Source organism: Nannobrachium achirus (assembly GCF_963921795.1).
Source record: "Nannobrachium achirus genome assembly, chromosome: 20".
Classification (NCBI taxonomy): Eukaryota; Metazoa; Chordata; class Actinopteri; order Myctophiformes; family Myctophidae; genus Nannobrachium; species Nannobrachium achirus.
This window is the reverse complement of record NC_137827.1, coordinates 39,101,789-39,127,559: the sequence shown is the minus strand read 5'-3', so window position 1 is coordinate 39,127,559 and position 25,771 is coordinate 39,101,789. Positions and strand designations below refer to the sequence as shown.

The following is a 25,771-nucleotide window of genomic DNA, read 5'->3' as shown; positions in this document are numbered from 1 at the left end:
AGAAAGGTCACGCAGCAAGACATGTTTGGAATGCTGCTTCTCTGACTCCCCCCTTTTCATCCACAACACCAGTGTTGATTTTGAGAGCAGATTTTGATGTTGTTTTAGTCATAGTCTTTTTGAATAAAATGTAATTTAGTTTTGTCACGTCTTTGTCGTCCGAAATGTTTTTTTGTTTTAATCTAGCAATCTTTTTGTCTAAAAAATATATATATTGGCGGGCCTTGATGGTGATTTTACACTTGGTTGCATGCTGAAAATAGCCGATCTACAAGCTCATAACGCATCGCGCTGCGATGCGTTGAGCTTGTAGATTGGCTGTTTTTCAGAGCGCGACACCTGAGCACGACCAAACACACAATAACTTATATCTTAGTTCAACTTGATCTCAGCTCCACCAGTCCCTCCCTTACATTTTATTCTAGCTTTCATTTGTGACAAAATTGGTGTTTTAGTCATCATTGCTTAGTTTTTGTTTCGTTTTTATTTAGTTTTCGTCAGTGAAAAAAGGAAGTCGACAAACATTTTTCGCCTTAGTTTTAGTCAACAAAATCAACACTGGTGTAAAAACAGGCGACCTACAAGCTCACAACGTGCCACATCCGTGCCACGCTGTGAGCTTGTAGGTCGGCTGTTTTCGCAGGGCGACACCGTCGTGCCACGGAGCATAAATTAGGCTTGAGGAGTGTTTTTTTCCCCCCCTCGTCTTCTAAATGGGAACTGAAGTGGCAAGCCATAATTGCCCAGATTTATTCACATTTTTAATATTTTTTTGAATTAGTCAGCTCTTTCCAGTGCACAATATTTATTGCCTGGAGTTAAAAGGCATCTTAATGAGTCAAGAGCAATTTATCTGCTCAATTATGTGCAAGTTTAATCCCCATTAGAGGTCATTAGGGGTTTTTATTGTTGGATTCGACAGATGTGGTAGATCTTCCTCTGACACGTCTTGCTGAGTGAACATTTATCTTTCCTTAAATGCTTTTTTTGGGTTTCACAGAAAAATGTTACTGTAATAATGGCCTTCTGCACATCGGAGTCAAAACATCTTCTAGATGGGCGTTAGGATGGAGCAAGCTTGTAGATTTATTTTTCATTTTATAAATGTATTTTCCTTTTTGTTTTTTACTCGAGTCGTGACTCGTAAAAATTGGTCCGTGGCCCACAAATGGGTCCTGACCCACTGTTTGGGAAACTTGGGAAGCTTTAGTGAACCATTGTCATATGTTGGCATGACCAATACACGTTTCCTGTTGATTTTGTCTGTTTTATTGTGTTTATACTAACAGGGTGTGAGTTTGACTTGTTTCAGCACGACTGTTAGAGGGGCCTTTTGTCTTCCTCTGCCGGACATTGTTGTTGTTCTTTTTGTCATCATGTAATTCAGTACAACAAACTGCCTCGCCTCAATCACTGAAAATTGCTTTTCAGGTTCGCTTTGCCAAGTCTCGCAATTCCTCCCATCCTTTCCCCGTCTCCCCATTCTCTCCATTATCGTCTTTTGTTCTGCATCTCGTTCTGTACCTATCACTTTTATTCGCATTGTCAGCGTTGCTTTAATCCATTTTCTCCCATAATTTGTCGCTCATTTCTCATACATTTCTCTACCCCTCCCACCACCCACCAATGTTCTTATGCATATATTATGTGCGGTCCTCATTGTGATTGTGCTTTATTATTTAAATGGCTACTTCTACATGCAAATCAATGCTCCTATTTTAGCTGTGTTCAGAATGCACTGCGGTAAACACAATTTGTATACAGACTTTTTGGGTGAGCTCAATGTCCTTGGGTTAGGCTACACCTGTAGAATAGAGAGAGTGCGCGTGACGTCATCATCATACCGGAAGTTATGCGGAAAAGCCTACTGAGTGGCAAACAACTACTTTCTGGCCTTGACTGCCCATGCATCCAAACAGAAAAGTCTGATTGCATCTGATTGCATTAAACAACATTAAACAACGTTAAAAAAATAGTTAATCAGTGATCAAGGACTCTCCAAAATCAGAAACCCCATTGTTTGTGCTCTATTGAACATTTAGTTACATCAGGGGTCTTCAACAGAGGGTCCGGGACCCCTAGGGGTCCTCAGAGTTACTACAGGGGGGCTGCCAAATCTTTGTGTGATAGGATAATTCTTTAAATTTAACAACTTGAACCCTTGCATCCCTATACTCTGAGGAGAACTCTCAACGCCTCACAGCGCGAGGCGTTGAGAGCTTGTAGATCAGCTATTTTTGGCAAATAGGTTTGGTGTAGAGGTAAAAAAGAGCAGACCAAGTACAGAGTGAAAGCTTAAGTTTACTAAGTATCGACGATTTAAGATATTAAGTGGTTAAGTGTCAAACAAGTCCATGAATCTATCTATGCAATCGATGAGAATCTCCATCACACATTTATACAACATGTAGATGGCCTTGTTTCCCTCTCAGCTAAGGGGTCCTTGGCCTGAAAACGTTGAAGACCCCTGACTTACATCTCTTATTTCAGCCTTCTTTTCCGGTTATAAAAAAATATGATCTCCTATTAACTATGCATCATCTCCCGGTCTGAACTCCAGACTTGACACGGAGTGATCCCATCAAGACGAGAGGGGCATTGATCTCTGCATGCAAAGTAGTCACCGTGTCTTCTTTTCTTCTTCCCTCTTTGTCTGCCGGGGGGGAAAGGTTTGCCTCCACCTGTCACAAAAACACCAGACAAACAAAAAAGGCCGCCTGGTGCCGATCAGGGTGCAGCGGGAGAGGCTCCAGAGATAAAAACAGGTACTGCGATCGGTCACAGCCGACTGGGCTGTAAGGGAACTGCCAGGATGACTCAGCGATTCCTTTTTCTTAGCTACTTTCAAGCAGTGGCGTCAGTTCAGCAAAAGCTAGGGTATGGCAAAGATGGGAGTCCCCATGGATAAGAGGCATTACATTTTGGATAACACGGTTATATTGTGAAAATAGCCGATCTACATGCTCACAACGTTGTGAGCATGTAGATCGGCTATTTTCACAATGTTTGAAAAAACGCATTTTGGCTGTTTTTTACACAGGTTTCTACGGTTTCTTGGGCTGGATATGGCAGCCTGGAACAGTTTTTCAAGTGCAGCTAAACGTGGCATGTTAGTAAACGGGCCACAATTAACAATAATGCATTGTACCTGTGCAGCTGAACTGCGTAACCTGGGAATATACCATTTTGTCAAGATGCGGAGAAGACCATTTTGTTACATTTTGCATTTGTAGTTATTTTACTGTAATTTAACAACATAATAACCAGCGCAGGTAGACAAAGAGACATTCATGGATTTATATTTAAAAGTAAAATTTATTTTCCCCCCTGGACCCAGGGTATGTCAGCTGCATACCCCTGCCATACCCAATTGACGCCCCTGCTTTCAAGCCAAGAATGACTGTACTAAGTTGATTGCCGTCATTTGCGGGTGCGTCACGCTCCGTAGTCTACGCTATTATTCTTGCGTACCTTAATACTTGAACCCGCCATCGATTCGTCCGCCCCTGGGCAGTAGGGAACAGCATCCTAAAAAATAAAAAAGGTCACTTCTCAAAGGGAATTCATGACTAGTGCACGTCGATGCGATCCGTGACCTTTCCCTCAAGACAAAGACACCGCCCAAACGTTTACAACGTGACATAAAAACCATGCGGGGGTGAAGCGTTTATAGAAGCAAACGTGATGCTTTGTGTGTTCTTTGCTTCTTCGCTTGACGTTGTATAATGCTGGTCATGGCAGAAGTCTGACATTCTGCAATAATTTCAGTGTGATGATGTAGTAGACTGGAGTAAGCACATGCCCAGGGCTCAAAATTAACGTTCTTCCCCAGTGTCCCGCAACCGTCCCAAATTCTACTTTTAACTATCCCAGACATAACAACCATTGCCCCAAATTTAAATAATTTATTTTGTTTGTTTTTCATTCTACATAATAAAATTATGTAGTTTCATAACTTTTGTTTCAGTAACTCTCATCACTTCACCGACTCACATGGAAGTTCTGCCTGTTGTTCCCTGCACTTATATCAGAAGAATGCAACATTTAAATCCTCCTCGAAGGTGTTTGGCCACATCGGTATTCATTATTCTTTACTTATAATGAGTTACCGTTATCTGTCTATTTCTGTTTGATCAATTAAGGCGTGACTGCAAAATTGAGAACCGGTTTCTGATTGGCAATGGAAATGTACATGTACACACACTTGAAACTTAGAGTAAACCAGGGGTCTTCAACAGGGTGTCCGGGACCCCTAGAGGGTCCTCAGAGTTACTACAGGGGGTCCTCCAAATCTTTTTGGTAGGATCATTCTCAACAACTTGAACCCTCGCATCCCTATTCTGAGGAAAACAAAAATAGCAGATCTGCAAGCTCTCAACGCCTGCTTCATCTCTCTCTCGGCAAAGGGGTCCTTGGCCTGAAAACGTTGAAGACCCCTGCAGTAAACACTTAATTTTATTTTACACTGTATGACAACTTCGTAGTTTAACATTCGGTTAAAGTTTTCATAGTTCAAATGTACCGTACATTTTTCTCATCATTACTTGTTGCACACCCTAATCCACCCGTCTCTGTCTCTCACACCAAGGTAGGTCACCACCTATGTAATCCAAAATGTGAAGCCGTTTTGTAAGGTCAGTGTCATTATTGGCGCTATAAATTAATCATTGATCATCCTTCTGACATTTGATATTGATGACTTGACATATCACTGCGTCGGTTTACATGAGATGAATTAATGGTATACTAGCCCTTACCCGTTCAAAGATATGAGCTCCGAAATGATGTGCAGTGTGTAGGTTATGGGATGTGCACTGTGCACGAAGTATATGAGGGATGAAAAGTAACTTTAACTGGTGCTTGCATGATGTAGGAGCATCAATGTAAGAAACCCGTTTCGTTTAATGGCTACAGAGATACTGTTTCCCCCCCCCCCCCCCCCAGCCCGCCCGCCCACCCGCCTGCACACACACCCGCCTGCCTGCACACACACACACACACACACACACACACACACACACAGAGAGAGCTGGTTAAACATGTTGCCTCATGCTAGATGCAGAATAGATGTGCCTCATGCTAGATGCAGAATAGATAGTAGATACACCATAAAAATGCTAATATACAGTATATGATTTGTGAAAGTGACAAACGGGCTTCACAGTTATGTTAGGTGTGTTCATATGCTAATGGTGATGCGATTTCAGATCAATTGCTCCAGCCACTGAGGAGAAACGCTGTTTCAGACAGACAGACACTCACTCACTCACTCAGACAGACATTCGCAAAATTATAGTATAGATGGGAGCTATTAATATTCACAGCGGCGTGTAATTATGAGCAATCGTAATGACTGTGGGGTGGAGCGGGCCACAGTTATCGAGATACAAACGGATGTTTAAGGTTGTGTATAATATCTCTTTGTGGTGAGGTGAACCATGCAGTCATCATCATGGCTTGTGTAGATGTGGCCTGTACCACAATGATTAGGATTTATAAACTAGAATCAGGCGAATATGGGCCTTTATAAATCTTACAAACAGTATAATGCGTATATACGCATATATACGATACGCACATATAAGCACTCGTATGGCATACAGGAGGGCAGAGCTTGTATCAGTGCCACCTAATATTGTTTTCAAATTTGAAGATCTAACAATTAAAGTTATATATTGTTGCTGTTTGGCAGAAACATCTTATCTCCAGTCCATATTTTAACATTTTCAAATTTTACCTCATGCATGGACTAAAGCTGCATTGCTTTTATTTGTACGTTTTTTATTCACGTACATATTGACACAATGCGTACATCAGCTCATGTGCGTGATCATTGGATCGTTGTCTCAATAACAAGCAGGTGGTCAGACTAGTCACAAGTCAAGACGACCTGCCTTATCTTACCCATCAAAAATGGCTAAAGTCAGTAAAGTGGCTAAAAAAGTCATTGCCGAATGCCAAATTCAAAAATATTTGGACTGCTAAGTATTTATTTTCTGAAGTCGGAGGTAAAGCCGTGTGTTTAGTTTGCAGAGAGCACATCTTGCGGGGAGCACTGCCTTTTGGCCCGCCCCTCCACAATATCTTCTGTTCATGTGGCCCCATGGAAAAAATAATTGCCCACCCCTGTACTACAGCATCACACAAAAGCATCAAAAGTAGATCTGCAAGCTCAAAACGCTACCGTTTTTTAATTTGAACAAGGTTTCCACCCGACAGAGACAATATATTTCTTACTGCATAAACGTAATCTTTCAATTTGTAATACGTATCGTTGTGTCCCAAGGCGCTATTGTCATTGTCCCCGTGACAACAGGACGGTAATTCCGAGCGCTGCACATGGCACAAAACATGTGTCTTAGAAGTGACAAGGAAGTTGAATCAATAGAATCTGAAAACTCAGAGTTGCAGCACTGTAGGTTTTGGGTAAAAAAATGAAGGAAGTTATACAACTACTGCATTTGTAAGTACTCTTCATCTTGCAGCTCTGAATGTCAAAGCCAACTATTCTTGTGCAGGTAAGCACAACCCACGTGAAACCAGAATCAATCCATGAAATGAGGGATTGATTAGTTCAGATGGAGTTGACAGAATCAGCAACTTTGCCTGTCTCTCCTGTTCATCTCCATGCTCACTTAAAGCCCCCCATTAGCGAATGGCAACGATTTAGTGGAGGTTTTGGCACAGATAAGGTATCTCTCCCCTCGTAATCAAAGCCCCAATTTGTTTGTAGCTGAATCTTCCTTTGGTTTAAAGCACTTTTGGACGGATTTAATCAATTAGCCTCTTTGAGTTAGGCACTTAATGAACTTGTGGCCTGTGAAGGTCTGTGAATGTTAAAAGCTTAATGAGGTCCTGCCTGAAAATGGGTTCTTGAGAGTGAACTTGGGCAGCCCCCCTCCTGTAACTCATTCCCCGAAGTTGGGAATTAGAAAGTCGGTCCCTGTGTTAGACTTTGGTAATAGAACTAGCCGAGAGAGAGAGGGCACCCTCTCGCATGTCACAGCCTCAGATTGATGTGATGGGGCTCCTGGGGAAAGTCGTTTGAAAACCTCCGCAGAGAGCAGAGGCAAAAAGGGGGGCAGTGGCTACATTAGCATTCTGAATGAGAAGGGAGAGTGGGGGAGAAAAAAAGAAATTGTGCAGAGATTCATTATCATTACTAGGCAATGGCATGATTTTCAGGTTAAAGCACGTACGGAACGGAAGGATGGTGGGTTCAGTATTAAGAAGAGAGGCACACAGTTTGTGTCGTGATTTTTCTTTTTTCTCTTTTTCTTAGGATTAATTTGTCATCTCGTAGTGAATTGGTACACATCTAGGATTCCAGCAGAGCCAAAATACCCCTGTTTTCTGCTACCCTTTATTGATGTATGGTGTAATAGCCGGTGGATCTCTTACTCACAAACTTTATTCATTAATTTCCATATACATGGCTCTACAAATTCATTTTACTTTGCTTTTTTTTTGGTAGCACCTCCCATTGATCATTTTCAATTTAACTTAATTATTATAAATAATCTTGTGTTTGGTGTTGACTTTTTTCCTCTCGTCCTCGGGACATCCATCTACGCCAGTGTTTCTCAAAGTGGATTCTAGGGACTTTGTGGGTTCCTTTATGGGGGTCTAAATTGACCCATACAAGTCTGTAACTCTGACAGCTTACAAGAGTTGTATACTGTCAGAGTGAATTTTGACATTTTTAATTTTTTTCTTGTTCTTGCTCATTTCCTATTGGGCCCCCTCGAGAAAGGGACGGTACTTTTTGGAGGCTATATTCTATTGAGACTATATGAGGTAGAACCATGAGGTAAAGTGGTGCTAAAATTGGAACGATACAGAGAAGATTAGCATGGTGCCATGCTAAAATTGGAATGATACAGAGAAGATTAGCATGGTACCATGGTATCTTCTCTGTATCGTTCCAATCTTAGCCCAAAGACAGCGCCCCATTGCCAACAAAGGGCTTTTTGGTATTGCATCTGAAATGGCTTGGAATTAGAGACAGACAGAAAATGAAATTTCAATATCTGAGTGGTTGTTTAGGCTAAAACCTGTATACAACTCTATTATGGACCAATATTTATATAAAATATATATTTTTAAAAGCATGGTGTGGCCCCTTTAAGGGGAGACCTTGAAATGTGAAAGTTTGAGAAACACTGATCGACACGCTCATTTGGCTCTCCTCTTGGGTTGCAGGTGTTCTCTGTCGCTCCCTCTCCTCCTCCTCTTCCTCTCTGGACTCCCGCCACGGCCCGGCGCCACCACGGCCCCGCCCCGCGCCCAGGCAGCGGCCTCCCGCTCGCCAGCGGAGGGAGCGCGTCTCCTCCTCCAGCCCCAGGAACACGCCACCGCCTCCCGCCCACCTCCGCGCCTCACCCGCTACCAAGCTGCTTTCTAGCACAGGTGCGTTTTCACCCTACGGCCCCCCCCCCCCCCCCCCCCCCCCCCCGGGGGCAAAGCTCCTCACTGTGTTGAGATTCCAGAATCGGTTTATTGGCTGAATGCTCATACAGCCAAAAGAACGATTATCATTATTCTGGAGCTATTTTGCGAAAAAGATTTGGTGTAGAGTGGAGATTTTGATTACATTTTTTTAAAGGGTAGTTAAGGAATATTGACCAGTGGCTCGCTTACATTACATTACATTACACTAATTAATAATGAAATAGGAAGTATTTCCTTTTTTTTTATGATTGCATAGAAGCTGCAATCTGGAAATGTTATTTTAACCAATCTGTGTGGTAGAGTATTTTAAACATGTTATAATATAATTAACCACATTTGCAGTGTTTGTTTCAAACATTTTTATTGTTAAGCACAGGATAAGGCATACACTTTCAAATCAGACATTAAAATAGTGCTTCCTATATGCAGCGCTTGGAGGTGGTCTCCCTACTCTTCCATTGAGAAATGTAGACCAAGGTAGGAGTTGGGACACCTACTGGTTGACAAATAGTACTGCTTCAAGCTCACTAGTAAAAGACAAACGTATAGGGTTTTAAGCGGTTAAACTGCAAGGTGGTCATTGTTTCTCTTTGCCACAGGCGGCCCCCGGAGCCGGACCCCTTCGGCAGGCAGCTCGGTGTGTGAGAGCCCCGAGGTGCGGCTTGGGGAACGCGTGCTGGTGGTGGGCCAGAGAACCGGCGTGGTCCAGTTCTACGGCAAGACCAACTTCGCTCCAGGTTAGAAATGTCCCCAGCACACCTGACACCGGAACCACAGCCATGCCATTAATACGTTCTTTACAGTGATATCTGTGCTATTGATAACTTACTCCTCTTACAGTGATTTTTTATTTTTTATTAACCAGTAAGACACCCTAAGGGCGAAAAGCAGGACGGAATTTGCACATGGCGAAATTCATTCGCAAGTGTGATTCGAGTTGCGGTTGGTTGTTTAAGTTGGACAAAACATGGACAAAATATTTTCCCAATTATGGATATTACTGAACGTCTGACATCATAGAGGTCTTATGTCTATATATGTTTATGTCTCCATATATGGGCATAAAACGTATGTTAATTTGTAAAGCCAAGCAGGGCCTTGGCAAGTTAGGCCCTGGGTTTGATGCCTGGGGATCACCATATATGGGCACAAGCAGGTACCCTAACAGGGCATCATCTGGGAATGCCCATATTGTATATGGACATTGTATTTATTTGATCCTTTATTAATATATATCCATATACATATTATGGACTTAATATTAACATTTTCGGGGAAGGTAAGGTGTTAATCCAGAGTAAAGCAGGCTCTTGGGCCAGTTAGGGCCTGGGATTGATGACATCGGAAATCTCCATATATGGCCATAAAAGGGGTTTTGTGTCTGGGAATGACCATATATAGACTTTTTATTTTATTTGATCCTGTATTAATAATAAATATGTATCCATATACATACAGTATATTTTATGCCCATACATGGAGATCCCTATATGAACCAGCCACGCATATATGGGCCATGCCTTTGCCATCTGGCCAGTGATATATATCGATGACATCACAGGGATCTTCATATATGGGCATAAAAGGGATACCCATATATGGACTTTTACATAGGTGATATGGTGGTCAGCTCGCAACGGCAAAAGATCCAGTTTTAATCCATGATGGTGTTCCTGCACTAGCTGCAGTGCTGCGTGACAAGGAAGTGAAAGCAGGGGAGAGACGGCACGGAGGAACGTGTTGTCCCGTCCCCCAAAAAAGCATATCCGTGTCCGTTTCCGGTCCCAACCGGAAGCATTGTCTTTGGAGTACTTAGAAAAGGGCGATCCGATTTTGATTGTTTTATAAAAAATAAATTAAATGTTCTGGTTTCTCGGGCGTGGTGGCCTTGACCAACGGCTTTTTCTCAGGATTCTTGGGTTGGGGCAGTAGATGCGTATGTTCTATCTCTATACCATAATATCTATGCTATTTAGTAGTGCCTATGCCATTAATAAGATACATACAGCGCAGTAGCCTGCAGTGATATCTGGCCTGTGAGATATCCCTGTTTATTTGATAAACTGTATACCATTCACACACAGTTCTGTATATTATCTAATTATGTATGCTGTTGGTTGTCTGTACTGTATCTCCTACACCACTATGAATTGAATCAACAGGACAAGACCAAAATGCACAAACACATGTTATTAAAAACTAAATAAAAAAAAAACAACTCCTCTTATTTCAGGAGGATTGATTTGAGGTTTTCAAACACGTATAAAACATTACGAAACATGCATTATGCATGCATTGGGTTTAATGAAATGTAGCGGGGAAAATCCTGACAATGAATGCAGAAGTCGGTACGATTAATTTTCTCTTACTGCCCCTTTTCGCTGATTAAGCGATTAGAGTAAACATTTTGGGTCCGAACGAACACAAGAAAAATCGCTTGAACGCCCCCCGGGGCAGTCATGCTGCATGAAATGAAACTCATCGACATGTAAGGATTAAAAGTCATTCATTCCATTTTAAGCAGATAATTAAATGGTGCTGAAAATGGTCATACCAGAGACGGATTGCTAGAAAACACTAGCAATCTGTCGTCTCGTCATTAACATTTTTCACCACTAAAGGCAGCAATGTGAGGCTGAAGTGGTCATGTCATGGATGGAGACTGCGAATCTTGAGTAAAAACATCACATATAAGATCTGGTCTCTCCTCTATACAGTGTGTGGCTTTGGTATTCCATGATGCAATCAGTTACTTTGCAAACTAAAATCATATTTAGGAATAACCTAATTTCTGTGTTTTCTATATTTTAATGCTACCCTTACAGCTCTGCACATAAAGGCACGTTCATTATCTGAAAAAGAGCTGGATTTCTCACCCCACTTCCATCCCTAAATCACATTTGACGAATATTAAAGGATTTATTAAATTCCTCCCTGTGGCCTTGCGTGGGCAACATTGCACGCTACAAATCACAAATCATTACGGTTGCCTTTTTTTTTACAGCACAACTCGTTTGAGAATGTGGGCAGCCAGAACAAGCCACACAATTGAGGGTATATCTATAAATGTAGTCCGTGGGTGTGATCAGGTATGAATCAACGCAAATGCCACCACTAAAGATTACTGTGTTTTTATAGTCCTTATTGACGGTCTAATTTAAACCAGTGCTTAAACGTCAGTCGCATCACTACCAGCCACTGTGCAGCGAACACCACTGCTCTTAAGATGAAGTGGTTCCTTTCCTCTTGTCATGGTTGTGTTCAAGGTGTGAATGCTGCACTGTAAAATGCCCCTTTTGCTTTTGTCAGTAACCGCCGCATTGTCTATATACTGTCTACTCTCAGAGGAATAAACCATACCTCAATGAAGAAGGAAGACTCTTACAAGTCACTTTGTTCTTCAGAGCGGAGTCTGGTGTCATTCTAAAGGGCAAGAAGAAGACTCAAAAAGGGAACAGTGGTGTTTTATTTAAAGATATGTGGTGGGGGCACACTCTAAAAGATACCAGCTGGCTCTTAGCTCTGTCTCGCAGCTTGTCTGCGCTACTTCAGGCCTGTCTGTCTGTCTGTCTGTCTGTCCAGGTTTCTGGCTGGGTATCGAGCTGGACAAGCCCAGCGGTAAGAACGACGGCTCGGTGGGAGGGGTGAGATACTTCAGCTGTCCGCCCAAGCACGGCGTCTTTGCTCCCCCGACGCGCGTTCAGAGGTGAGTGCTTGCTTCATTGATTGAATACTTTATTAATTATGTTTATTTCACAGTACAGGTGGCACAGTCAAAGGTTATGCTAAAAGCATAACACAAAAAGCTCCAGGGGGCTTGTGTACATTGTGGTCCATTGTACTCAATTCATCAGTAATACTGTACAAATACAGTGCAATACATAATGAAACTAAACTCAGTAGTGTGGGGCGGCAGTGTGGGGGTAGAGTGGCCGCTTGGCAACCGGAAGGTTCCCAGTTCGATCCCGGGCTCCCCCTGAGTTAATGTCGAAGTGTCCTTGAGCAAGACGCTGAACAACGAATTGCTCCCGATGAGCAGGTTTGTGTGTGTGTGTGTGTGTGTGTGTGTGTGTGTGTGTGTGTGTGTGTGTGTGTGTGTGTGTGTGTGTGTGTGTGTGTGTGTGTGTGTGTGTGTGTGTGTGTGTGTGTGTGTGTGTGTGTGTGTGTGTGTGATGCACAATCATTGTAAAGCACCTTGGATGAAGGCAATACATATAAATGCACCATTAACCATTTAGTGACGTATATACAGTATATACAAAGAAAGGTGGAGCGGGGTTCAGAGGATTCTACTACCAAGGCGTTAAACTAATGCTCACTTGTATTTTAAGGTCATCCATTCTTTTAGGTTAGTTTTGAGTTTGGCCAGGGAGAGAGAACCTTCATGTATTTTGGCAGGTCATTCCACATTTTGGTGGCAGCTACCAGAATGCATTTTCCGCCATGTTTGAGCCGAACTTCAGGGAAACAAGTTTAAAGGAGCGCATTACGGTGTTATGCCCATGGGCATCACTCCCTCTAGAGCAGGGGTTCCCAAACTTGTTTTGTCTCAGGGCACCCCATAAATATTTTTTTAATCCGAGGCACCCCTACATTATAATTTTCACTCCCAGCACCTTATATTTATATCATATCGTCTTTGTCGGGTGGAAACCTTGTATGTCCAAAACCGTTCGTTTTGTATTTATCATCTATAAAATGTACTAAACTAGTGAAAACAGCAGATCTACAAGCACTGCGAGGCGTTGTGTGCTTGTAGATCGGCTGTTTTCACTAGTTTTGTGGGACAGTCTTGTATGATGAAGCAGGGCTTTGCTTTACCAAAAGACGATCACATTTGAAACTTGGAGATACAAGGTTTCTGCCCGACAGTGACGATATTTTAGTGATTATGTTGCGATGAAAACTTTGAGATAAGAGCTATTTTGATTAGAACTGACTGAAAATAACTTTGTACTTCAGGTTTAAATGATACTAAATATTTTTTCAAGTGTCCAAATAAATTCCAAATATTATCAAATTATCTCGCGGCACTCCTGGACTGCCGTCACCCACTTTGAAAACCCCTGCTCTAGAGAAGTAGTTTAAACACTTGACGTCGACTGAGAAGCCCAGAATTACGAGTTTTGCTCGTTTTCTTTGCCAGTAGTTTGGCAGCTGCCGGCCGCCCCTCGAAGAACTGACCAAAACAATGGACAAACTGCCTCTCTTAATGTTTAAAGCATGTTTGAACTCAGGGTTGTTATTATTCATCAAGGTGCCCCATCTGGAGAACATGGCTGGAGGTGATGTTTGGGTTTGGCGTCATCATCAATACATGTGATGGCACTAATGAGCGTCTTTGACAGTGTCATTTGTGGACACGGTGACATATTTGATGTTGCACTCTGTGCTGCAAATAGTATGGTGATTAACGAGAGTCAGAGTTGTCAAACGTTAGGCCCAGAGGCCCCTTTCCTCCCCAGCATGCACTTCTGATTTACTATGGCACCCATTAATGAGCAAAACACTACCCCCCCCAACCCCATCCTGATAAAGACAACTATGCATTATGGCTGTCACAATTATTGCGACCGTCAGATCGCAGTTACTGTCAAAACCTCGACCAGCTGTCTGTCTGTCAGTCTGTCTGTCACACGTCACACGTCACACTTTTGCCCTGCTCATATCTCCGCAACCGTTGCCCCGATCCATGCCAAATTTTGCACACATACTCCTTGCCTGCCAAATCACAACCTCCACCCATCAATTCACACATGACCCTCTTCTAGCGCCACCTTCAGGCCCATTTTTTCAAACACATTTTTGGACACTGCTCCTACACATTTTGCCCTAAAATCACGCAAATCGGTACACAGTATGTCTACACTCATGTCATCAACATGGATCTGTCTCATATAGTGCCACCATCAGGCCCATTTTTTCAAACACATTTTTGGACACTGCTCCTACACATTTTGCCCTAAAATCACGCAAATCGGTACACAGTATGTCTACACTCATGTCATCAACATGGATCTGTCCCATATAGCGCCACCTTCAGGCCGATTTTTTAAAACACATTTTTGGACACTGCTCCTACAGATTTTGCCCTAAAATCACGCAAATCGGTACACAGTATGTCTACACTCATCTCATCAATATGGATCTGTCCCATATAGTGCCACCAACAGGCCAATTTCTTCAAACACATTTTTGGACACTGCTCCTACACATTTTGCCCTAAAATCACGCAAATCGGTACACAGTATGTCTACACTCATGTCATCAACATGGATCTGTCCCATATAGCGCCACCTTCAGGCCGATTTTTTAAAACACATTTTTGGACACTGCTCCTACAGATTTTGCCCTAAAATCACGCAAATCGGTACACAGTATGTCTACACTCATCTCATCAATATGGATCTGTCCCATATAGTGCCACCAACAGGCCAATTTCTTCAAACACATTTTTGGACACTACTCCTACACATTTTGCCTTGTCGCATTGCGCCGCGTTGTGAGCTTGTAGATCGGCTATTTCCACAATCAATGTTCTTTTTTAAATATAAAGTTGTCAAATATGTCAGTAATTTCTTTGTATATTTAGGTTATGCGTCATATCTGCCATGTGCAACTTAAAAGCCTAAAAGCCAAACAGAAATGTAATTGTCAACGACAAAAAGACAATTAAATCGTTAATCGTAATTATTTGAGTGACAATTAATCGTCATGTAAAATGTCATAATCGTGACAGCCCTACGCATGGTGGCTGTGAGTACAAATGCTGTGTTCACACTGCTAACAGGCTAACATTCATTTCTAATGGAAGCCAGCGACATGAAGATGCAAAGAGACGCCCGGCGTTTGTAGCTGCTACAGTACAAAACCACAAAGTTACGGTTCAAGTTGAGCTGGCTTCAATAGCTTTAAAAAAGAAAAACTTGTCTATTTGTCTAACCATTTCCACTCATCTTCTCTCCACACCGTTCGTGCTTGTAATGTGGGAAAAAACTAATTATTTCCGTCGGCCAGTTCCCTGTTCTTTTTAATCCCAGTCATTATTTTCCATTATATTTTTCTCGCTCGCCGGGCACACATGTTATGACGCCAACGAGCATGTTGATCCAACACTCTTTGTAGCTGGTAGTCTAAATGTAGCATAATAAAATGTTTTTAAATGTTTTTGGGGAAGAATTCCTTTCTGAAAATCCAATGTCCACAGTTTTTATGCTAGATGGTGCTTTTCGCTAACCTAGGAGTCACCATTTGACACCCAGTTTTGCCCTGAAGCAGGACATCATGTGATCGCATACAATCCAGCCTTGTCCACTCCCATTCTAATGATTTGATTTGATTTGATAATCTTTATTTTGAACTCTCAATTAAAAACAAAAAATAAAAACAAATAATAATGGTCACAATATATATAAAAACATGATACATAAACAAAACTAAAGTAAATAAAGTGCAATATATTTTTTTTCTCTCAAAAGTCCAAAAGAGTAGGAAGAAGTAAATACTTATTTGTTCCTACCCCCTTATTGTATAATAATCATAATTCATAAACAATACCGTATATCATCTATTCCTATGATATCTTTATACATTATTCATATATTTCCCATATATCTATATTATAATATCTATCTACAACTACATACATATATACCTGTATATACACATATACATACACATACATACATACATACATACATACATACATATACACATATGTATACATGCACACATACATACATATACACTCATACACAAATACAAATACAATCAACACCCACTTTACTAATGGAGTTGGAAAAATGCCTTTTTCTCAGCTTCTTTGATCTGTGTTGCTTTTTTGGCGAAAACAAGCTCCCAATAACCACGGAACAGATACCAAAAAAAAAAAGAATCCTCCGATTCCCAGAGACTTTACTATGTGTATTAAAACAATCTGTTCGTGGACCGTTGTGAAGAATAATATTCTATGATTTTTCAAGGTTATTGAAAGCGCTCTGAATCGCAGGCAAGTGCCTTCGAGCCACAAGCCGAGTGTGAGCGAACGCATAAAGGAATCAAAGTCACAGTCGTTAGCCTAAAAAAATATATATTTTCTGTGTTGAAAGGTGGTTCAATGAAAGTATTAATTTCAACCCCCGGGGATATAATACTTGCTACAACCTTTATTTGTTGTGCCGTCTTTTTTGCCGCTTTGCCCTCCCTCGATTAAGACCACACACTTGTCACGAGCATGTTTTGTCTTCTTAGTCACATTCCCTGGCTTATCTTTTCTCCTTTCTTCTTTCAATCCAAACCTTACCTCTTCCCTGAGATAAAAAGAAGCCGGACGGCACTCGGTATCCCTCACTCGTGTCCCCTCCTCTTGTTTTTCTAATTAACCCGGGGGGCACTCCGTGCGCTCAGCCAGGCATGTGTCTAATGGAGAATCTTTCCCATTCTCAGTACCCAGCCAGTCTTCTCTCTCTCTGCTTCGCTCTTCTCCTGCTGTCAGCAGCTATCAGGGCCCATTAAGAAAACAAACAGCAAGTCCTTGTGCTTTTTCTTCCCCTACCCCACACTCTTATTTTCTTTTTCTCGTTTCTCTCCCCCCACTTTGCACACCTTAGCAAACAAGATAAGGCCCAGCAGACACACACACACATACAGTATATACACACACATGCACTCGCACCTTTTTTCCCCTCATTTCTCTACATTGCCTGTCTGCCTCGTAATGGCTTTCAGGGCTCAGCCATTATCACAGGTACATAGCCGGCTTAAAGAAACATCACTAAGCCGGACAGGTACTCTGGTGTTGGCGGGCAAAAATGGAGGATTTTCCTCGCCTGCACTCATTGTCAGACAAGAGGACATCCTAAGCTGAAAGGTCACCTTTCCATGAACCTTACGCGAACCTGGCAAAGGATCTGAAAACAAACCGAGACCGATTTAAAGTTATCATCCGTATCCGTATCATCTCTCTTTCTTTTTTCTTTCTTTCTTATTTTTTTTTTTTGGATCATGGTACTCCTGGGGACTGCCCATAGGTCGAACTCCCGTTGGGTCGAACAGCGTCGGCAGGTTAGATAATAATCACCCGCGTCACGGTTACTGAGGTTAGGTTTAGGGTTAGGGTTAGAGTTAGGCATAGTTTTACTGAGGTTGGGAATAGGGTTTGGGTTAGAGTTTGGCGGTCGATCCAAAGGGTGTTCGACCTAATGACATGTTACCGACCGTACTCCTAGCCAAGGGAGCTAACTTCAGTGGACCTCAAATAAGAAGTGTTGCACAATACTGCCATGGTTATTATAAGATCTGTCAAACATATCATTTTCATTGTGTTTATTCACAGGGTCCACGGCTCTGTGGATTGCCTGTCAGAGCTCTCCTCATCTCGGCTCAATCGTTCCTTTAGTGGTAAGCTGTGTTTTTGTTTTTTCTTCATTGATAAATCTGAGATCTGTTAAATTGTGGTGAAACCAGTACACTGTGGGAAAAGCGGACGCAGGCCAGAAGAGACGAGGCTCCCGATAAACGGGAGGCTGACGGGCTAATATGGTCCGCTAATTGCCGCTAATCGCCACCCGGACGGGTGTTTTGTCTCGGCTCTGTCTGGCCTTCTCATGCTGGAAAAACGTGCTCCTCTTTCCACTTTTCCCACGTGTACTGTAACAATTATGTACAGATGTGCCGTTTCAACTCTTCAGTGTTTGCGGATGTTTTCCTGAATTTTTCCTGCAAATGCTTTTTTTCCATAGGTTTCTTTCCCTGTTTTGTCTTTACTTTTTTTTTTTCAAGAAACTCACAAATGGCAAGAAACCACTCCATTCCCATTGAAAAGCAGAATCCACTTTCATAGGTAGATTTAAACTTCAAAGTCAGATTAGGTCATAAAAAATAGCAAAAATTCCTGATCTACAGGCTGAATGTTCTGCAGATCACCCTGATAATCTACCGCCTTGCCAATGGCAGTACGTGTGACTTTTTGAAATGGCACGTCTGTATATACAGCATATCGTCGTTGTCGGGTGAAAACCTTGTATGTCCAAAACCGTTCGTTTTGCATTTATCATTTTAAAAATGATTTAAACTAGTGAAAACAGCCGATCTACAAGCACACAACGCCTCGCGGGCGCGAGGCGTTGTGTGCTTGTAGTTCTGTTCTGTAGTGCTGTTTTCACTACTTTTGTGCGACGGCCTTGTACGATGAAGCAGGGCTTTACTTTGCGAAAGAACGTACACATTTGAAACTTGGAGATACGAGGTTTCCGCCCGACAACGACGATATATGCTACTGGGGGTAATGTACTCTGTCAAAGACATATGATTGGCATGCAGGGACCATCCGACGCAGTTTCAGCACGTCGTCTGCGATCGCTGTCCCAAAGGAGACGAGCAGGAAGAGCCCCGTTGGCAGGTGCGTGTCTGTCTCTCTCTCTCTCTCTCTCCCCCCCCTCTTTCTCCCTTTCCCCTGCTACAATTCTCCACACAGTCCTCTTTTCTTCCCTCTCACACTGCCTTTCAGTGTCACCTTTAATAGGGGGAAAAAATCAATGGCGATAAGGACCAGTGGTATTAGTCAGCAAAAAGTCTTGCTTTAGTTCAACAAAGTGGATCTCAAAGTGGGGACCCTCAGGGTTCTTTGAGGGGGGGTTCCAAATGCACCCCTATGGGTCTTTAACTCTGAGTGCACAAATGGAGCCAAATGGCATTTTCCTTGAAATGAAAATAAAAAAGTTTGAGAACCACTGTTCTAAAAGAGAGACAGCGGACAAATCCAAGATCAATTCCACAACTTGCCTACACACTATCTCCCATTGCACAAAGTCTAGCCCCACCAGCAAAACTGTTATCCGGCCTAAACACACTCTTTTTAGAGCAACTAACTCATTGTCCGTTTTTTGACCACTGACAAATACTTTTTTCGTGCCAGCTAATTATTATTTATTTCGGTAGCTTCTGCCAGTGTTATCAGTGTTTTTTTTACCGTATTTTCAGAGGGCGATCGCGCTACGCGCGTGTCCGTGTGTGTACTCTCTGTCTGTGTGGACACGATCCTCAATGTGGTGAATAGAAAGACAGGCAAAAAAGTGTTGTAGCTCCGCCCAGTATGTTGTAGCTCCGCCCAGTATCTACTAAACAGCGCGTGTGAATGGACTATGGGCACTGTGTAAACCTAGAACCAGAGGAAAGCTTATGTTTTCTGCAGAAGTTGAACCGGATGGAGAAGTGCTTTTCATTTCCGGGTTATCTTTGCATGCATTGTCTCCTAGCAACCGAGGATCGCTCTTACAGTAGAGAACGGCAATATTAATACACTCATTTTAAAAAGACGGAGATCTTCGTTTTTGGCACGCAGCCGCGAATTTTGAAAAAAATGATCTAGGTTTTTGGCACAAAATGTGTTACATTTTATTGCTGTTGATGTTTCTTTCGCCTATGCTTTATTTGTATGGGGTCTATCAACCTGTTTCCGCAAGACTTTACTGTAGCTTTATCTGCGGGGACACTTCCGGTTAACAGCAGACATACAAGCTCGCGTCGCAGATGCAACCGTTGTGAGCTTGTAGATCACACTCGGCGGCGACGCCGGAAATGCCGCTCGCCTTCTGCGCAATGCACGATGGGATGTTGGAAAGTTGTGGATATAATATTCTTTGCCATTTCTGTTGGTTTTAGATGTGCTACACCAGGAGTCTTCAACAGGGGGTCCGGGACCCCTAGGGGGTCCTCAGAGTTACTACAGGGTGTCCTTCAAATCTTTGTGTGATAGAAACCTTTTTTCTCCTTTTTTATATTAACCACTTGAACCCTAACATCCATATTCGGAGAACTTTAGCCGAAAATAGCAGATCTACTAGCTCACAACGCTACAAGGTTTGATGTAGAGGGGAAAAAAGTGCACACTAAGTACAGAGTGAAAAGTCAAGTTTATTAAGTATTGACGGTTCAAGTGGTTACATATCGGATAACACAAATTGACATGAATCCAAAATACACTGATGATTGTGCTGTCAAACGATGAAACTATATAGAATCTAGGGGTCTCTGCTTCCTCTCTCTCTCTCTCAGCTAAGGGGTCCTTGGCCTGAAAACGTTGAAGACCCCTGTGCTACACAAATAAAGGTGCGTTAACATGACTTTAATCACGTGTTTCTCCCTCGACAGGAGTCGCTCCAGTGGCTCCACCCCCCACCGGCGTTGGAGCACGCGCAGCGCCGGCGCCGCCACCCCCCCGCCGCTGCCGCCGGGCCCGGACGGCCGGGCCCTCCGGCTCCACGTGGGCATGCAGGTCCTGCTGAACAGCGCCAACGAGATGGCGCTGCTCCGCTACCTGGGCACGGCCGACTTCGCCCCGGGCCTGTGGCTGGGCCTGGAGCTCCGCGGCGGCGGCAAGGGCAAGAACGACGGCTCTGTGGGCGGCCGCCGCTACTTCACCTGCCGCCCGGGACACGGCGTGCTGGTGCGGCCCAGCCGCGTCACCTACCGCGGCATCAATGGCGCCCGCCTGGTCAGCGAGAACGGCTGACGCGGAAGTACCTGGACTGGAGGAGAGGGTTTTGGGGTAGGGATGCACCGATATATCGGGCCACATATCGGTATCGGCCCGATAATTGCCGGTAGCGGTGAACTTCGGTATCTGCAAATAAAGTTGACATTCACTGATGGCAAGCCTACCAAGCTGCAGATTCGGAATGGTATCATTCTTTTTAACACGTAGGGCTGTCACGATATGACATTTTACAGGACGATTAATTGTCACTCAAATAATTGGCGATTAACGATTTAATTGTGTTTTTGTAGTTGATAATTGTCTCCACCAGCCGAAGGCTGAGGGAGAGTATGTTTTCCCCTCCGTCCGTCCGTCCGTCCGTCCGTGCGTCCGTGCGTGCGTCCGTCCGTCCGTGCGTCCGTGCGTCCTCGCAGTTTGTGAGCAGCTAATCTCAGTCACCGTTGGCCCGATCGCTGCCAAACTGAGCACACACACTCCCTGGATGCCAATCTAGAACCTCTGCCCCACATTTTTCAAATCAGCCTCATGGTGGCGCTATAACAGGCCGATTTGTGTGGCCTGGTTGTTACCAGCTAATCTCCGGCGCCGTTGGCCCGATCGCTGCCAAACTGAGCACACACACTCCCTGGATGCTAATTCAGAACCTCTGCCCCACATTTTTTAAATCAGCCTCATGGTGGCGCTATAACAGGCCGATTTGTGTGGCCTGGTGGAGACCTGTGCTCGGAAGAGCACTGCTTCTAGTTACATTTCTGTTTGGCTTTTAGGCTTTTAAATTGCACATGGCAGATATGACACATAACATATACACAAATAAATTACTGACAACTTACTACTTAAAAAATAACTTTGATAGTAGAAATAGCCGATCTACAAGCTCACAACGCGTCGCGATGCGACGCGTTGTGAGCTTGTAGATCTGCTATTTCCACTATTTCGGAAATGTTTCAACATTCACGATTATGACGATTATGACAAAATAATTGCGATAATGTCAAATAATCACGATTAGACGATTATGTAATAATTGTGACAGCCCTATTGACACGTAAGTTACATTTATTTGTTTCCCTGGCACAAAAGGGGGAAATAATTTAAACAAAAACTAAACAAACAAATATCGGTAGCAGCTATCTGCTAAATTGATATTTTAAACATCGGTATCGGCCCAGAGCTTCCATATGGGTGCATCCCTAGTTTTGGGTGGTGGAGGCATCATTGCACAGAACAGCACATCAGAGGAAAGTCCTTCACTGGGGTCTGTCCTCTCTTTTTGATCTACTACCCCTACTTCACTACCTAATTAAGTTTGTCTTCTACAGTGGGGGATGTTTTGGGCTCAAGAACTATCAATTTGTTTTGTTTTTTTGTCGGTTTTGTCTCATTAATTTAGTCATTCGTTGAGTTTTCTTTGTTTGTTTTTAGTGCTCCCTCCAAAAACTGGGCGGGTTACAGTAATAATGCACACTAGAGGTTTGAGCTGACACTGCTGGGTTTGGACAGGAACAAACTAGAAGGCTAAGGAAGCACTTTATTTAGACAAGAAAAGAGAAACAAAGAATCAGCCAAGGTTTGGTTTGGCAGGGTTGAGAAAATAAGTCTTTATAAGACGCTAATAAGACACACTTCACTGTTATTGATCTGATTGCATTGACAGGCAATTACAAAGCGTGAAGTTGGACCAGATGTGTGTGCACATTAAAAAAAGGATTTCCATACATAGAGCAAATGTTATTACGTCCAATAGATATTTATCAGCCGAGTTTGGCAGTTAACTAACTCAAACTAAAATAAATATACATGTAATTGTCTATAACAGGGGTCTTCAACAGGGGGTCCTCGGAGTTACCACAGGGGGTCCTCCAAATATTTGTGTGATAGAAGCTTTTTTTTCTCCTTTTTTATGTTAACCACTTGAACCCTAGCGTCCATTTTCTGAGAACCTTAGCCAAAAATAGCAGATCTACAAGCTCACAACGCCTCGCGCTGCGAGGCGTTGTGAGCTTGTAGATCGGCTATTTTCTGCAAACAGGTTTGGTTTGGAGGAGAAAAAGAGCAGAGTAAGTACAGAGTGAAAAGTCAAGTTTATTAAGTATTGACTGTTCAAGTGGTTAAATATCTGAAAACACAAATTGACATGAATCCAAAATACACTGATGTTTGTGCCGTCAAACGATGAAACTATATGGTATCTATGGGTTGTGGGGGGTCCCTGATTCATCCCTCGCTCGAAGGGGTCCTTGGCCTGAAAACGTTGAAGACCCCTGGTCTATAAAAAGTGCATGGAAGATGCAGCCCTTTGGAATGAATAACAAAGAGGGAATTATCACGGTGCAGTCAAATCTGGATATTTTGGGGGCGGCGCGATTACATACAAAAACAAAGCCAACGGTCGCCGTGGTATCTTCATTCTGATGGGACATAATTATTTTCCAACGCTGACCTGCGTGACCAAAGTGAAGCGATTAAAGCGACTAGAAAAATATTTAAAAAGTATTTATCTTCAGGTTTGAATGCACCTTCAAACGGGTACAGGGTCATAATGACAACGATGATCTGGTGTGATTCTATAGGGCATAGCACTGGGCATGGTTTCCGTAAAACCATAACACCTTTGACTCTGTGAAAACAAATATTTGATTATGATATACTACATTTAATAAATACCCTCTGTTTATTTTTTTTTCTATTTTCACAGAATAAAAGGTTTTGGGGTCATGATTCACCAGGATCCTGGATGGCTTGATTCTAGGCTTAAAGGAGTAGTTCACCCCCAAAATGACTTTTTTTTCCTATTGATTAGTCATGCCATGGAGAGTAGAGTTCAATAATATTTTTTGGTTTTTGTCACATTCCTAAGACAAAAATTGATTTGAGTAAATTTACCCCCATTGATTCCGGATGGGGACCCGTTTCGAAACGGGTCCCCATCCGGAACGAATGGGGGTAAATTTATTGTTATCACATTTTTATCTTAGGAATGTGACAAAAAACTAAAAATATTATTGAACTCTACTCTCCATGGCATGACTAATCAATAGAATAAAAGTCATTTTGGGGGTGAACTACTCCTTGATACAGGCCAATTTCTGTATACATGCGACCTGACGGACACTTATCTCCCGATTAGGGAGTCATACTGGTATAAATATTTTTGTAAATCTCTATGGGAAAAATATTTGTTCTTTTTTGTGTGGCACCAGTAAACCACACACACTGCTATGCCTTATTGTGCTCACTGGTTGCTGACTGGTGCAGTATGTCACTTATTGTGATCTTGTCAGTGATGGTGGTTTTGTTTTGCCTCTGCACTACCCATTTTAATACTGGGAATACGTGATCATCCAGAAGTTTCAATTGTAAAGTTGACTATTTTATTAGAAAAGTGCTTCTCAAAGTGGGGAACTAAATGTGACCAGCTGTAACACTGAAAGCATATAGTACCAATGGAACCGATGCTTCCATTTGTACTATGACTTATGGAGGGATGGGGTCCTTGAAATTAAAAAAGTTTGAGAACCAATGGATTAGACCCATTGTGGGCAGAGAAATGAGCCATCGATTTGTGCATGTGGAAAAAGCAGATGCATTCTGCTCAGTAAAACATTCATGTACCACCCAATTAGCGGGAGGAGTGGGGGGGCACACAACAACAGTGGCCCCTAGGACACCGGAGCAGAATCTCTGAATGTGTGTTCTCTCATTGATCCGTCTGTCTGCTCAAGTCTGCCCAGGCCTCGGGAGTGATTGGAAAAAAGCGCCGGCAGTCACAACCCCAAGGTTGTCTGAAGCATCGCGTTGCCGCGCTTCCAAGAAATGAAAGCGCGGAGTGCTTGTTTGGGAGCGGGCCCGGGTCCAATCTCTCATAGCTCATTTCGAAAGGTTTCCATCAATAGTCTCTTTCCCGCTGACAGGCACTCATCACTTGATGGTCATTTGCACCAAGGCCGTTTCGGTGATCATTCCTGCGACGGTGTCTCGTCCTCCATGTCATCATGTCATGCGTTCACTTGCCTTTGACGGTATAGCCGAGAGTCTTCGGGAAGAGTGTTCTTGAAATTGCACTGATTGGTATGAAAGACGTGTGTGGGTGTTAACGGATTGTGTCAATTCCTGAATGTGTTTCTTTGGCACGTTATGTTTGGAACTGCGTGCGCAAAAAAGGGTCTCGTATTGATGCGTTTGTCTCACGGTGCAAAATAACGGTATTTGTAAAATATTGAAATAAAGATTATATTCTAATTTCACCCCTACTCTTTGACTCGTTTTTGTTGTTTTTGTTTCATGCCTTAATCTACTGTGGTTGTGCTGCTGTGACATACTGTATGTACTATGTAGCCTATATGTGTGGGACAATTTGACTGCAGCACATTAGTCTGACCTCTCAATAGTCAGAAAAATTATGGATTAGGGTGAGGTTAGGTTTAGGCATAGTTTTTCGACCCATATTCATATAATTTGTCCTCACTAAATGCTCATGATAAAATGGTAAAAAAACAATCCCCCTACTTGGTCTGCCTCTCATAGGAGGGCTCTGGACACTCCACCTACAGATGTGCCATTTCAAAACTTCACACGTGCTGCCAATGGCAAGACAGTAGATTGACAGAACGTTGAGCTAGTTTTATGACCTTCCAGTCTACATTAAGGCCCCGTTCAGACGACATTTTTTTTTATCCAGCGTTCATGTGAAGCCGCATCAGGGCACGAAATGATGTAGTGTCCATTTAATTTCGCTAGGTGGCGGTGACACAATTCAATTCAAAGGAGCTTTATTGGCATGAGAAAACATACGTTTACAAAGCAATTTTGAAAATGGAGGAA

General features: G+C 42.8%; 1 protein-coding gene across 1 annotated transcript in view; it reads left to right on the top strand.

Annotated features, from left to right (window-relative positions):
* LOC308306138 (CAP-Gly domain-containing linker protein 4) overlaps positions 1 to 20,962 on the top strand; it is a gene marked incomplete at its 3' end in the record, with an annotated part of 54,491 nt that extends 33,529 nt beyond the window's left edge. Inside the window, exons 10-15 of the mRNA XM_080751037.1 lie at positions 8,203 to 8,409; positions 9,051 to 9,188; positions 12,034 to 12,157; positions 17,786 to 17,850; positions 18,772 to 18,850; positions 20,602 to 20,962. Coding sequence (XP_080607163.1) covers positions 8,203 to 8,409; positions 9,051 to 9,188; positions 12,034 to 12,157; positions 17,786 to 17,850; positions 18,772 to 18,850; positions 20,602 to 20,962 — 974 coding nt within the window. The remainder of the gene's footprint in view (positions 1 to 8,202; positions 8,410 to 9,050; positions 9,189 to 12,033; positions 12,158 to 17,785; positions 17,851 to 18,771; positions 18,851 to 20,601) is intronic.
* Between the last annotated feature and the right edge of the window lie 4,809 nt (positions 20,963 to 25,771).